The 13,862-nt window shown below is 49.2% G+C and overlaps 1 protein-coding gene across 4 annotated transcripts in view; it reads right to left on the minus strand.

Moving 5' to 3' along the window:
- Positions 1–13,862, minus strand: part of sh3d19 (SH3 domain containing 19) — a 264,388-nt gene that overhangs the window by 106,183 nt on the left and 144,343 nt on the right. For all 4 annotated transcript variants that reach the window (XM_038791981.1, XM_038791983.1, XM_038791979.1 and 1 more), the window contains 2 exons: positions 2,201–2,314; positions 1,349–1,452 (listed from right to left, as the gene is read on the minus strand). In XM_038791981.1, the coding sequence (XP_038647909.1) occupies positions 1,349–1,452; positions 2,201–2,314 (218 nt within the window). The remainder of the gene's footprint in view (positions 1–1,348; positions 1,453–2,200; positions 2,315–13,862) is intronic.

Here is a 13,862-nt window from a genome sequence, read left to right on the forward strand (position 1 = left end):
GACACAGTAGAGGCATGATTTTGCAATGGGAGCAGACTGGTCAGATCGCAAACAGATTGACACCCGGCGCAGTTGTTGTTTTCGGCTTCTCTGCGATTTACAGGCCTTGTTGCGCTCTCGCTTGAGCACAACGCAGCCATTAAATCATGCCCATTAACTGGAGCAACAGAAAATAGCAGTGGAATAGCAACTGGGCAGAGATTTCCCAAGGTGAAAGACATAGAATATGTTAGTGAATTTTAGATGGAGTTTGAACCAGAGCGAAAAAAAACAAAAGAAAATTTATGGCACAGAAGGAGGTAATTTGACCTGTAGCCAGAGAGGGTTGGAAAATGATGGTCAGAGCCTGTGCTGTTTCTTCCCTTGCTTTTCTTAGCGAACTGTGATATATTTAATCTGGGCCTGATGATTTCTCTATGTTCAAGGACACTAAACCCCTTATTAGTTCCTCCTTCTCCAAGTTTCCTCTGAAACTGCAACGTCGGCCCCATTGTCCTCTTTCGGAAAAACAAATTCAAAGTATTCATTAAGAACCATACCCATATTTTCACCTCCACACATGGGTTTTCTCATCGATTTTCCAGGACCATGTCCGAGCAGCTATACTTTACGTAGGGATATTGATAAGAAATTTGGCTATGGGAGGCTTCACTCCCAAGTTCAACACCGTCATCCTCAATATTGCATGCACATTTACCCGCGAGGTTATAATGAATGGTCACAGGTTTTGTTTTTAATCATTGAGCCATCCATCTGCACTCATGACACTGGCTTGGAAATTCATCCATGGCTGTTCAATGGAAACCCCCTAAAAATGAATCAAGTGGTTGTTTCAGCCGATTGTACCTGCTCTCCATGAATTATACTGGTCTCTGATTAAAGTGTAATGAGGAGACTGGGAGAACTCTTGTGGATTTCTAGGCCATCATCTGCAATTCAGTGACCCCTACTGGAGGTAGGCAGATGATCAGGTGAGAAAAGGACCACACTGAATGTGCAATAACACCACAAACATTGTTCTATGACTCCTTGTAAAGGAGGGTGGGTCATGAGTGAAACACTGGACTGGGGAGAGTTTTGATGCCCTGCATGCCTGAGAAGACCGCTCACACTCACTAACTGAGCTCCTGAATGAAGAGCAGTGGTTCATAGAGGCTGCAACTGATGTTCATGGAATTGTTCCAAGTACCCAAAGAGTTGGGAATTTAAAAAAAAAATTTTGAAAGGTAAAAGCTGGCAAATCACCAACTGTTCATAGTACTATTAGTACTCAGATCAATTTAGATTATATCTATAATACATATTTATAACTGCCTATAAAACTCCCTGTAGGAAATGCGTATCTTACCCCAATGGCAGTCTTGGGCACAATGCTGGGCTTCTGTGCAATTAAATTGCTAACAGGAGTCTCCACAGGGAGAGGGGGTGGACTTTCAATGTCTTCAGAAGATGCTGGTGAAAGAAACGAGAAGGGACAGTCAGCATACATATCTTGCAGGCCAGGTTAAAATTTAAATAATATGGACACAGAAATATCACAAAATTTCAGCTTATGGTTGAACAGTTGAGGACTCTGGGTCTGTACTCATTGGGACTTTAGAAGGATGAGGGGGTGGGGGGGGATCTTATTGAAACTTAGAGGATGCTGCGAGGCCTGGATAGAGTGGACGTGGAGAGGGTGTTTCCACTTGTCGGAACAACGAGAACTAGGGGTCATAATCTCAGACTGAAGAGACGATCCTTCAAAACAGAGATGAGGAGGAATTTCTTCAGCCAGAGGGTGGTGAATCTGTGGAACGTTTTGCCGCAGAAGGCTGTGGAGGCCAAATCACTGAGTGTCTTTAAGACAGAGGTGGGACCTTTCTTGATTAATAAGGGGATCAGGGGTTATGGGGAGAACGCAGGAGAATGGGGATGAGAAAAATATCAGCCATGATTGAATGGCGGAGCAGACTTGATGGGCCGAGTGGCCTAATTCTGCTCCTACGTCTTATGGTCTTATCCAGAAGATCTAACAATATCCCATTTTCCCAAAGAAATTAGGTAATTCTCAATTCTTTCCAACCACTTGTATTCCTGATTGTTGTTGCACAACTTGGATTTGGCAAAAGGTGCCAATCCCAAACTTCCCACATAAAACTTCTGGAGAGGAAGAGAACATAAAAAATCTTGAACATGTTAACAAAGAAAGAACACTTACTTTTATCTAGTTTATTGGGTATGCGAATTACTGTTGGTTTTCGCAATAAAGGTGGCCGACTTGATGTAATATCTGTGGGTGCCTTCTGACCTCTAGGTAAAGTCTGAAAAGGATCTGTTAGGACAGAAAGTAGAATTGGGATAATGTTCCATATTTAGTATTGAATGTGCCCTTCACCTGTCACCCAGCGCTGATCATGTACCTTTTACTAGTAGTAAGTGTTATTGTGCTGGAGATGAACTGGAATAATTATAGGATGAATACAGCAAGCATCTTGTGGAACTGTTGCTCATTGTAGAGAGAATGGAAGAACAGAAGAGAAAAAAAGTGAGCAGAAAGAGAAATGGGATGAAAAAGCTAGAGAAAGAAAAAGTGAAAGAAAGACAAGTGAAAGTAAAAGAATAAATAACAGACTTATATGGCGCCCTTCACATTCTTGTGATGTCACGTGCTTTACTATCTGTGAATTACTTATGCAAATGTAGTTAGTATTTAACGTAGGAAATGCAACAGCCACTTCCACCAAGCAAGGTCCCACAAACAGCAATAGCAGCATAGAACAGGAGTAGGCAATTTAGCCCCTAAAGCCTGGTCAATGAATCATGGCTGATCTGAGACCTGCTTCCATATACTCATATTTGCCACCTATACCTTAATCCTTTTGCTTAATAAAAACGTATCAATCTTAGCTTTTAAATTAACAACTGACCTCATATCAATTCCTTTGTGAGAAGAAAGTTCCAAACTACTTCCACACTTAGCAAGTCGAAATATTTCCCAACCTCACCCCTGAACAGCCTATCTCTAAACTTTAGACCATGCCCCCTTGTCCTGGACTCGGCAACCAGCAGAAATAGTTTCTATCAATCCTATCTGTTCTGCTTGATATCTCAAAAACTTTGATCAAATTACCCTTAATCTTCTAACACGAGGGAACACAATGCATGTTTGTAATTGCTCTTCAAAATTGGCTAATCTACGTTGCTCTCCCTCCAAGACCAATATATCTTTCCTAAGGTGTGGTGCCCGGAACTGCAGGTATAGTCTAAACAGGGCTTTGTGTGGCTGAGAGATAAATAATCTAATTCCTTGCGTTAGTGGTATTAACTGAAGGATAAATGTTGGCCAGGACTGTGGGAAGATTTTAATCCATCCTAACCGACAGATGCCATTCAGTTTATGCTCTTGAAGTATCAGCTCAAGTTATGGAGTGGGGGGGGGGGGGAAGCTTTCCGAGTATGAGGGCGCTGGAGAAGTTTGCTTTGGTGAGGGGAAACAAATTTAGATATCTGCAGGTGCGGGACTTTCTGTGTAGACAGGTATCAACCTTCCCACTCCTGCCGCTGAGGGGATTCAGGACAGGGTAGTGTCCAGAGGATGGATAGGAGAGGGGAGCGTCTTGGACATTTACAAGGAATTTATGGGATCAGAGGAGACGCAGACAGAGGAGCTGAAACGCAAGTGGGAGGAGGAGCTGGGAAGTGAGATAGAGGAGGGCCTTTGGGCGGACGCGTTGAGTAGGGTTAACGCGACCGCAACATGTGCCAGGCTCAGCCTGATACAATTCAAGGTCGTTCATCGGGCTCACGTGACAGTGACCGGGATGAGCAGATTCTTTGGGGTGGAAGACAGGTGTGCAAAATGTGCGGGAGGACCAGCGAACCACGGCCACATGTTCTGGGCATGTCCGAAGCTTAGGGATTTTTAGCAGGGGTTTGTGGATGTCATGGGGGGGGGTTTAGCATAGATTAGGGGGTTAAGTAATGGTGGGACCTGTTAGGGAGGGAGGTGGTATTTGCACTATGTTTATAGTCTCATGTACATTGTTTATATTGCTGCTGTTACAAGCCAAAAAAAAAACCTCAATAAAATGTTTATTTTTAAAAAAATTATGGAATGGGATTGTTTGGGCATCATTACTTCTTTATTTCCAGCAAGTGCAAGTCTTTAAACACATGAATAATTGAAAGATAATTAACTGTTCAAAACTTTTGTTAGTTACTTATACTTTACAGACCTGGACATTTGGGCATGTGGGGTGGGGGGCATGAGGTTTGGGGCAGTGACGTTGGGAACAATTCTTGCGCTTATTTACTGAAACCAGAGGTGCATATTAGGCCTCAGGCCTCATCACCATCATCGAACGGATGTGCTACAAATATTAACAGGCAGCTCACTGGCAGAGTGGAATAGAAGATTATGCTGATACAACACCAGCACCAGCTCTCAGATGGCTAAGGGGATCAGGAAGTGTGAAGACCAGGTAAAGAAAGGGAATTTTGAGGCTATTATATAACAAATGCTAAGAGATTAATTGAATTCGGTATAGCAGAGTTTAACATTCTCCATAAAGTTCTCCATGAAGTGGAAATCAAGTGGAAATCAGGTAGTTAATCTCAAGTGAGAGGGGGATGGAAATTTGAAGGAACCAGCTTGGGTCACCCTCATCTACCTTCAAGCCAGTGTCCTAAAATTGTGGGCAAAGTTATAGCTCATGGAATAAAAGGGACAGGATCAACATGGATACAAAAATGGCGGGGAGACAGGAAACAGTGATTAGTGGTGAATGGAGTTTTTCCTCACTGGAGGATGGTTTGTAGTGGAGTGCCCCATGGAGTTAATGTTGGGATCCTTGCTCTTTCTGTTAGGTTGTTGCACAAGGTTAAATTTCACGGAATCCAGCCAATTGGATGCAAAATTGGCTTGGCAACTGAAGCCAAAGCATGGTTGTGGAAGGTTGTTTTTCAAACTGGAGGCCTGTGACCAGCGGTGTGCCTCAGGGATCGGTGCTGGGTCCACTGTTACTTGTTGTATATATTAATGATTTGGATGAGAATGTAGGAGGCATGGTTAGTAAGTTTGCAGATGACACCAAGATTGGTGGCATAGTGGAAAGTGAAGAAGGTTATACAAGATTGCTACAAGATCTTGACCAATTAGGCCAGTGAGCCGATGAACGGCAGATGGAGAATAATTTGGATAAATGTGAGGTGATGCATTTTGGTAGATCAAATCAGGGCAGGACCTACTCATTTAATGGTAGGGAGTTGGGGTGAGTTACAGAACAAAGAGATCTAGGGGTACAGGTTCCTACTCCTTGAAGGTGGCAGCATGGTAGCATGGTGGTTAGCATAAATGCTTCACAGCTCCAGGGTCCCAGGTTCGATTCCCGGCTGGGTCACTGTCTGTGTGGAGTCTGCACGTCCTCCCCCTGTGTGCGTGGGTTTCCTCCGGGTGCTCCGGTTTCCTCCCACAGTCTCAAGATGTGCGGGTTAGGTGGATTGGCCATGCTAAATTGCCCGTAGTGTCCTTATAAAAGTAAGGTTAAGGGGGGGGTTGTTGGGTAACGGGTATAGGGTGGATACGTGGGTTTGAGTAGGGTGATCATGGCTCGGCACAACATTGAGGGCCGAAGGGCCTGTTCTGTGCTGTACTGTTCTATGTTCTATGTTCTAAGGTGGAGTCGCAGGTGGATAGAGTGGTGAAGAAGGCATTCAGCATGCTAGCTTTTATTGGTCAGAATATTGAATACAGGAGTTGGAACATCTTGTTGAAGTTGTACAAGATATTACTAAGACCACACATGGAATACTGTGAACAGTTTTGGTCACCCTATTATAGGAACAATATTGTTAAACTAGAAAGAGTGCAGAAGGAATTACGGTGATGCTGCCAGGCCTTGATGGTCTGAGCTAGAAGGAGAGGCTTGGTGGGCTGGGACTTTTTTCCCTGGAGCATAGGAGGCTTAGGGGTGATCTCATGGAGGTCTATAAAATAATGAGGTGCATAGATAAGGTCGATAGTCAACATCTTTTCCCAAAGGTAGAGGAGTCTCGAACTAGAGGGCATAGGTTTAAGGTGAGAGGGGAGAGATACAAAAGAGAGCAGATGGGAAATTTCTTCACACAGAGGGTGCTGAGCATCTGGAATGAACTGCCAGAGGCAGTGGTAGAGGCAGGTACAATTTTTCCCTTTAAAAAACAGTTAGACAGTTAAATGGCAGCCAAATGTGGGCAAGTGGGACTAGCTTAGTGATAGAAACTGGGCAGCACGGACAAGCTGGGCCGAAGGGCCTGTTTCCATGCTGTAAACATCTATGGCATCTCTTAATAACCTAAGCCTCGGAGACTTCCGGTGGCTGTGATGGAGTAGGAAGCCACACATTTGGGAGCTCCCGTTTTAAAGAGACTTTTCGGCTCTTTTGAGAGCCCAAAACGGAAATTTTTCGACGTCTCCCGGTGGGGGAAGGTGTGCTGAACGACTTTCCCCGCAGTCCATGCCTCGAACTCGGAGTGGAAAGGGGGAAAAAACAACAGCAGCTCCTCATAAAAAACGGGGGAAGGGATCCAAGATGGCCGCCGACAGAGCTCCAGAGGAATGGAGGCTCTGGGCCCAGGAGCAACAAACTGATCTCCTGCGCTGCTTTAAAGAATTCAAGGATGAGGTACTGAGCTCTCTGCAGGAAACGGACAGAAGGCTGTCAGAGATTCAGTCCACACAGGGTGCTGCCATCAAGGAGTTGCAGACGCAGGCCACTGAACGAGAGGAGGAGGCCGTGGTCCTCGTGAGTAAGGTGGAGGGGCATGAGGCACTCCACAAGAAGTGTCAGGAACGCTTCGAGGAGCTTGATCACTGCATGAGGCGGAAAAACCTGCGGATCTTGGGCCTTGCGGAGGGGCTGGAGGGATCGGACCCGACAGCCTACGTGGCTGTAATGCTGAATTCGCTAGTGGGGGCCGGGTCTTTCCATCTGCCCTTGGAGCTGGAGGGAACGCACAGGGTGCTGGCCAGGAGGCCCAAGGAAGATGAACCCCCGCGTGCGGTGCTGGTGAGGTTCCACCGGTTCAGTGATCGGGAGTGCGTGCTGCGCTGGGCCAAGAAGGTGAAGAGCAGCAATTGGGAGAATGGGGTAGTACGGATCTACCAGGACTGGAGTGCGGAGGTGGCTAAGCGGCGGTCCGGATTTAATCGGACGAAAGAGGTGCTTTATAGAAAAAAGATAAAGTTCGGAATGTTGCAGCCCACGCGCCTGTGGGTAACTTATTTGGACCGGCACCATTATTTCGATTCCCCGGAGGAGGCGTGGGCCTTCGTGCGGACGGAGAAACTGGACTTGAACTAGGGGTTGGGGGTTGCGAGGTCGGCTGTAAGATATTAGTGCTGGATTCTGCTGTTGCTGTGTTCCCTTTTTCTTCTGTTTTTTTTCTTCTTGTTTTAGTACTTTTGCAATTTTGATATGGTTATTTACGGAGGGGTTGTTCTGCTATGTTCTTGTTCTTGTGCTGTGGGGCATTGTTTGGGCTGTGTATCTTGAGGGGAGGGTCGGGGGGGTCTGTTGTATTCTAGGTCGGAGTGGGGGTATGGAGTGGGGCTGATATTTGGGAGCTGCGTCAGAAAGGTGTGGTGGGGTAGGGCGAAAGCGCGGGCTTTCCTCTGGTTTCCCGCGCTGCGGGGCTGGGGGGTGGAGACGGTGACGGGGGAGGTGGGGCCTTAACTGGTTCTTCCCCGCGCTGGAGCGGTGCCTGGAGGAGGGCTAGATTGGGGGATGATCCCACTTCGGGAGGGGTCGGGCTATTGGCGGGAGTTTCCGGGGTCAGCAGAAGTTAGCTGACCCACGGAAGTACAATGGAGGACGGTTTGCGGCTGGGAAGGTTCCTAGCCTGGGGGGGGGGGGAGAAGGGAGGGGAGGAAAGGGGAATACCGGGTTCCTGCTGGCAGGGTCAGGAAGGAGCTGGTGTGGGCCGGGGGGACAGAGGTGAGGTGTTGTCGCCGTGGGGACGGGGTCGGGCAGGGGGTGCTGGCCTGGGGCGGGCAGTCGACGGGCTATGGCTAGCCGACGGGGGAGGGGGGCGGGACGACTTCTGATCCGGTTGGTCACCTGGAATGTGAGAGGGCTGAATGGGCCGGTGAAGCGGTCGAGGGTACTGGCTCACCTGAAGGGGCTAAAGGCAGATGTGGCAATGCTTCAGGAGACCCACCTGAGGGTGGCGGACCAGGTCCGCCTGAGGAAGGGATGGGTGGGGCAGGTTTTCCACTCGGGGTTGGATGTGAGGAACCGGGGAGTGGCGATTCTGGTGGGGAAAAATGTGTTGTTTGAGGCATCGGAGGTGGTGGCGGATAAGGGGGGTAGGTATGTGATGGTTAGGGGCAGGCTACAAGGAGAGAAGGTGGTACTGGCTAGTGTGTATGCCCCAAATTGGGATGATGCGGGCTTTATGAGGCGTATGTTGGGACGGATCCCGGATCTGGAGGCGGGAGGTCTGATCATAGGGGGGGACTTTAATACGGTGTTGGATCCTTCACTGGATCGGTCCAGCTCTAGGTCGGGTAGGAGGCCAGCGGCGGCCAAGGTACTGAGAGGGTTTATGGACCAAAAGGGTGGGGTGGATCCATGGAGGTTTGTAAGGCCGAGGGCACGCGAGTACTCTTTCTTCTCCCACGTACATAGGGTCTACTCTCGGATAGATTTCTTCGTGGTGAGTAGGGGACTGATTCCGAGAGTGGAGGAGGCCGAGTATTCGGCCATTGCAATCTCCGACCACGCTCCGCATTGGATAGAGTTGGAGATGGGGGAGGTGTGGGACCAACGTCCGTTGTGGCGGTTGGATGTGGGGTTGCTGGCGGAGGAGGAGGTGTGTAGGAGGGTCCGGGCAAGTATTGAGGAGTACCTTGAGGTGAATGATACGGGGGAGGTTCAGGTGGGGATGGTCTGGGAAGCCCTGAAGGCAGTGATTCGTGGGGAGCTGATATCCATCCGGGCACACAGGGAGAGGAGCGAGAGGAGTGAGAGGGATAGACTGGTGGGAAAGATGCTGGAGGTGGACAGGAGGTATGCAGAGGCACCAGAGGAGTGACTGTTGGGGGAGAGGCGCAGCCTGCAGGCTAAATTTGATTTGCTGACCACTAGAAAGGCGGAGGCACAGTGGAGAAAGGCACAAGGGGCAGTGTACGAACATGGTGAAAAGGCGAGTAGGATGCTGGCTCATCAGCTCCGTAAGCGGGATGCGGCTAAGGAGATTGCTGGAGTGAGAGACAAGAGTGGGAATGTGGTGCGGAAGTGGGTAGAGGTGAATGAGGTCTTCAAGGACTTTTACGGGGAACTGTACCGGTCGGAGCCAACGGGGGAGAGGAGGGGAATGGAGAGGTTCCTTGACAGGCTTTCTTTCCCGAAGGTGCAGGAGGAGAAGGTGGAGGGGCTGGGTGCGCCGATTGAGCTGGAGGAGCTAGTTAAGGGGATCGGGCAGATGCAGTCAGGGAAGGCACCGGGGCCGGATGGGTTCCCGGTGGAATTTTATAAAAAGTTTGTGGACCCAGTGGGCCCCTTGCTGGTGCGGACACTCAACGAAGCGTGGGAAGGGGGGACTTTGCCCCCGACGATGTCGCGGGCGCTGATCTCGTTAATTTTAAAGAAGGACAAGGACCCCCAGCAGTGTGGTTCATACAGGCCCATATCTTCGTGGGCAGCACGGTAGCATGGTGGTTAGCATAAATGCTTCACAGCTCCAGGGTCCCAGGTTCGATTCCTGGTTGGGTCACTGTCTGTGCGGAGTCTGCACGTCCTCCCCGTGTGTGCGTGGGTTTTCTCCGGGTGCTCCGGTTTCCTCCCACAGTCCAAAGATGTGCAGGTTAGGTGGATTGGCCATGCTAAATGCTAAGGTGCTGGCAAAAATCCTGGCCACCAGGATAGAGGACTGTGTGCCAGGGGTTGTGCACGAGGACCAGACAGGTTTTGTGAAGGGAAGGCAGCTGAACACGAATGTGCGGAGATTGCTGAATGTCATCATCATGCCGGCGATTCAGAGGGAGGCAGATATAGTGGTGGCGCTGGATGCGGAGAAGGCCTTCGATAGAGTGGAGTGGGGGTACCTATGGGAGGTGTTGGGGAGGTTTGGATTTGGTGAACGGTTCATTAGATGGGTACGGCGGCTATATGAGGCCCCGATGGCGTGCGTGGCCACGAATAGGAGGAGGTCAGAGTACTTCCGGCTTTACCGAGGGACCAGGCAGGGTTGCCCCCTGTCCCCCTTGTTGTTTGCACTGGCAATCGAGCCGCTGGCGATGGCGTTGAGAGATTCAGAGAGGTGGAAAGGCTTGGTGCGAGGTGGAGAGGAACATAGGGTGCTGTTGTATGCCGACGACCTGTTACTGTATGTGGCGGACCCGGTGGGAGGGATGCCGGGAGTGATGGAGTTGCTAGCCGAGTTTGGGACCTTTTCAGGTTATAAATTAAACTTAGGCAAGAGCGAGGTGTTTGTGGTGCATCCTGGAGACCAGGAGGAAGGAATTGGTAGGCGTCCGCTTAGGCGGGCAGGGGAGAGCTTTAGGTACCTGGGGGTGCAGGTGGCCAGGGACTGGGGGACTCTTCACAAGCATAACTTCACCAGACTGGTAGATCAGATGGGGGAGGAGTTCAGGAGGTGGGACATGCTGCCATTGTCGTTGGCGGGGAGGGTACAGTCCGTCAAAATGACGGTGCTTCCGAGGTTCTTGTTCCTTTTTCAGTGCCTGCCCATCTTTATCCCCAGGGCCTTCTTTAGGAGAGTGACCAGCAGTATTCTGAGCTTTGTGTGGGCACATGGGACTCCGAGAGTGAGGAGGGTGTTCCTGGAGCGAGGAAGGGATAGAGGCGGGCTGGCGCTGCCCAACCTTCTGGGGTACTATTGGGCAGCCAATGTGTCAATGGTGCGTAAATGGGTGATGGAGGGAGGAGGGGCAGCGTGGAAAAGAATGGAGATGGCATCATGTAGAGGTACGAGCCTGGGTGCCATGGTAACGGCACCGTTGATGCTCTCCCCTAAGAGGTTTACCACGAGCCCGGTGGTGGCGGCGACCCTAAGAATCTGGGGACAGTGGAGACGGCATCGGGGGGAAACAGGGGGCTCGATGGAGGCTCCACTGGGTGGCAACCATCGGTTCATCCCGGGGAACACGGATGGGGGATTCAGGGGGTGGCAAAGGGCGGGCATCAGCAAATTGAGGGACCTGTTTATTGGCGGGAGGTTTGCGGGCCTGGGGGAACTGGAAGATAAATTTGGCCTTCCCCAAGGGAACATGTTCAGATACCTTCAGGTAAAAGCGTTTGCTAGGCGACAGGTAGAGGGATTCCCTTTGCTGCCCTCGCAGGGGACGATGGACAGAGTGCTTTCGGGGGTGTGGGTAGGAGAGGGGAAGGTGTCTGACATCTATAAGGTAATGCAGGAGGTGGAGGAGTCGTCAGTGGAGGAGCTGGAGGCTAAATGGGAGGAGGAACTCGGGGAGCAGATAGAGGACGGGACTTGGGCGGAGGCCTTGGAGAGAGTCAACTCTTCCTCCTCATGTGCGAGGCTTAGTCTCATCCAATTTAAGGTGCTGCACCGGGCCAATATGTCCGGGACTAGGATGAGTAGGTTCTTTGGGGGTGAGGACAGGTGCACCAGATGTTCGGGGAGTCCAGCGAACCATGCCCATATGTTCTGGGCATGCCCAGCACTGGAAGAATTCTGGAAGGGGGTGGCGGGGACGGTGTCGAGGGTGGTTGGATCCAGGGTCAAACCAGGGTGGGGACTCGCGATTTTTGGAGTTGCGGTAGAGCCGGGAGTGCAGGAGGCGAAAGAGGCCGTTGTCCTGGCCTTTGCGTCCCTAGTAGCCCGTCGAAGGATTCTGTTACAATGGAAGGATGCAAGGCCCCCAAGCGTGGAGACCTGGATCAGTGACATGGCGGGATTTATAAAATTGGAAAAGGTCAAATTTGCCCTGAGAGGATCAATACAAGGGTTCTATAAACGATGGCAGCCTTTTCTGGACTTCCTGGCTCAGAGATAGGTAACTTGGTCAATAGTCAAAATTTTTCAATAAAAATTATTTAAAAAAAAAAATAACCTAAGCCTCGTCATACATGGAATCATTTCACAACTTGGGAATAATACAAAATTTGGAAGTATTTTGAACTATTAAGAAGATAGAGTAGAACTTCAAAAAGACACAGACAGGTTCATGGAGTGGGAAACAAGTGGTAAATGAAATTTAATGCAGAGTAGTGTGAAGAGATTCATTTTGGTCAGAATAATGCAGAGAAACAATAGAAAGTAAAGAGTACAATTCTAAAGGGAGCAGTGGAATCTGTGCATATGTGCATAAATCACTGAAGGTGGCAACACAGATTGAGAAAATGGTTAACAAAGTATATGCCATCCTAAGCTTTATTAAGGGAGTTAAATGAAACCTATATCAGACACTGGTTCAGCCTCAACTACATGGGTGGCACGGTAACACAGTCATTAGCACTGTTGCTTCACAACACCAGGGACCCGGGTTTGATTCCCATCTTGGGTCACGGCCTGTGCGGAGTCTGCATGTTCTCCCTGTGTCTGCATGGGTTTTCTCCGGGTGCTTCGGTTTTCCTCCCACAAGTCCGAAAGATGTGCTGTTAGGTGAATTGGACATTCTGAATTGTGTGTGTGTACCCAAACAGGCACTGGAATGTAGCAACAAGTGGATTTTCACAGTAAATTCATTGCAGAGTAATGTAAGCCGATTTGTGACAATAAAGATTCTTATTATTATGACAGTGTTGTGTCCAGTTCTGGGTGCTGCACTTTAGGAAAGATGTGATTAGAGAGAGTGCAGAAAAGATTCACAAGACCTGTCTCTGGGAAGAGGAACTTCAGTTATGTAGACAGATTGGAGAAGCTGGGACTGTTTTCCTTGACGAGGAGACTTTCCAGATGAGATTTGATAGAGGTATTACAAATCATGAGGGGTCTGGGTAAACTAGATAGGGAGAAACTATTCCCCCTAGTGGAAGAATCAATAACCAGAGGACACAGTTTTAAGCTAATAAGCAAAAGAAGCTATGATGACTAGAGGAAAACCTTTTTCACGCAGTGAGTGGCTAGGATCTCGAATGCACTGTCTGAGGGTGTGATGGAGGCAGGATCGATCGAGGCATTCCAGAGGAAATTAGATTGTTATCTGTAAAGGAGGAATGTGTAGGGCTAGGGGGGGGAGGTAGGAGAGGGAGACTAGGTAGCTTGTTCCTAAGGAGAACCGGTGCAGACACAACGGGCTGAATGACCTCCTTCTGTGCTCTAAGAATACTGTGTTTTTGTGAATTAGAAATCTCATCAATTGGAATGATGGAGAAATGAACAGTTTTTAAAAAAAAACAAATTTAGAGTACCCAATTAATTTTTTCCAATTAAGGGGCAATTTAGTGTTGCCAATCCACCTACTCTGCACATCTTTGAGTTGCGAGGGCAAAACCCACGCAAACACTGGGAGAATGTGCAAACTCCACACGGACAGCGACCCAGAGCCAGAATCGAACCTGGGACCTCGGCGCCGTGAGGCAGGAGTGCTAACCCACTGCGCACCATGCTGCCGAGAAATAAACAGTCTTAATAGACAAACTGTTCCACGATTTGTGACCAAGTGTAACCGTTGTTCCCCCCCCCCCGCCCCCGCCACCACCACCACCACCACCAACAAGTGAAGGAGGTAACTGCTGACAACTGGAGGAAAAGATCAAGTCATTTATTCATGGGCAGAATCATCTGAACAGTAATAGATGCAAAAAACACCGATTCAATATCATTCTCTATCAAATTTTTAAATTATCATCTTCAAGTCTCAGATATCGGTTCTACCCAGGGGCCTTGTAGGTACTGGCATCCACACTAGAATA

Source organism: Scyliorhinus canicula, chromosome 3, assembly GCF_902713615.1.
Source record: "Scyliorhinus canicula chromosome 3, sScyCan1.1, whole genome shotgun sequence".
Lineage (NCBI taxonomy): Eukaryota > Metazoa > Chordata > Chondrichthyes > Carcharhiniformes > Scyliorhinidae > Scyliorhinus > Scyliorhinus canicula.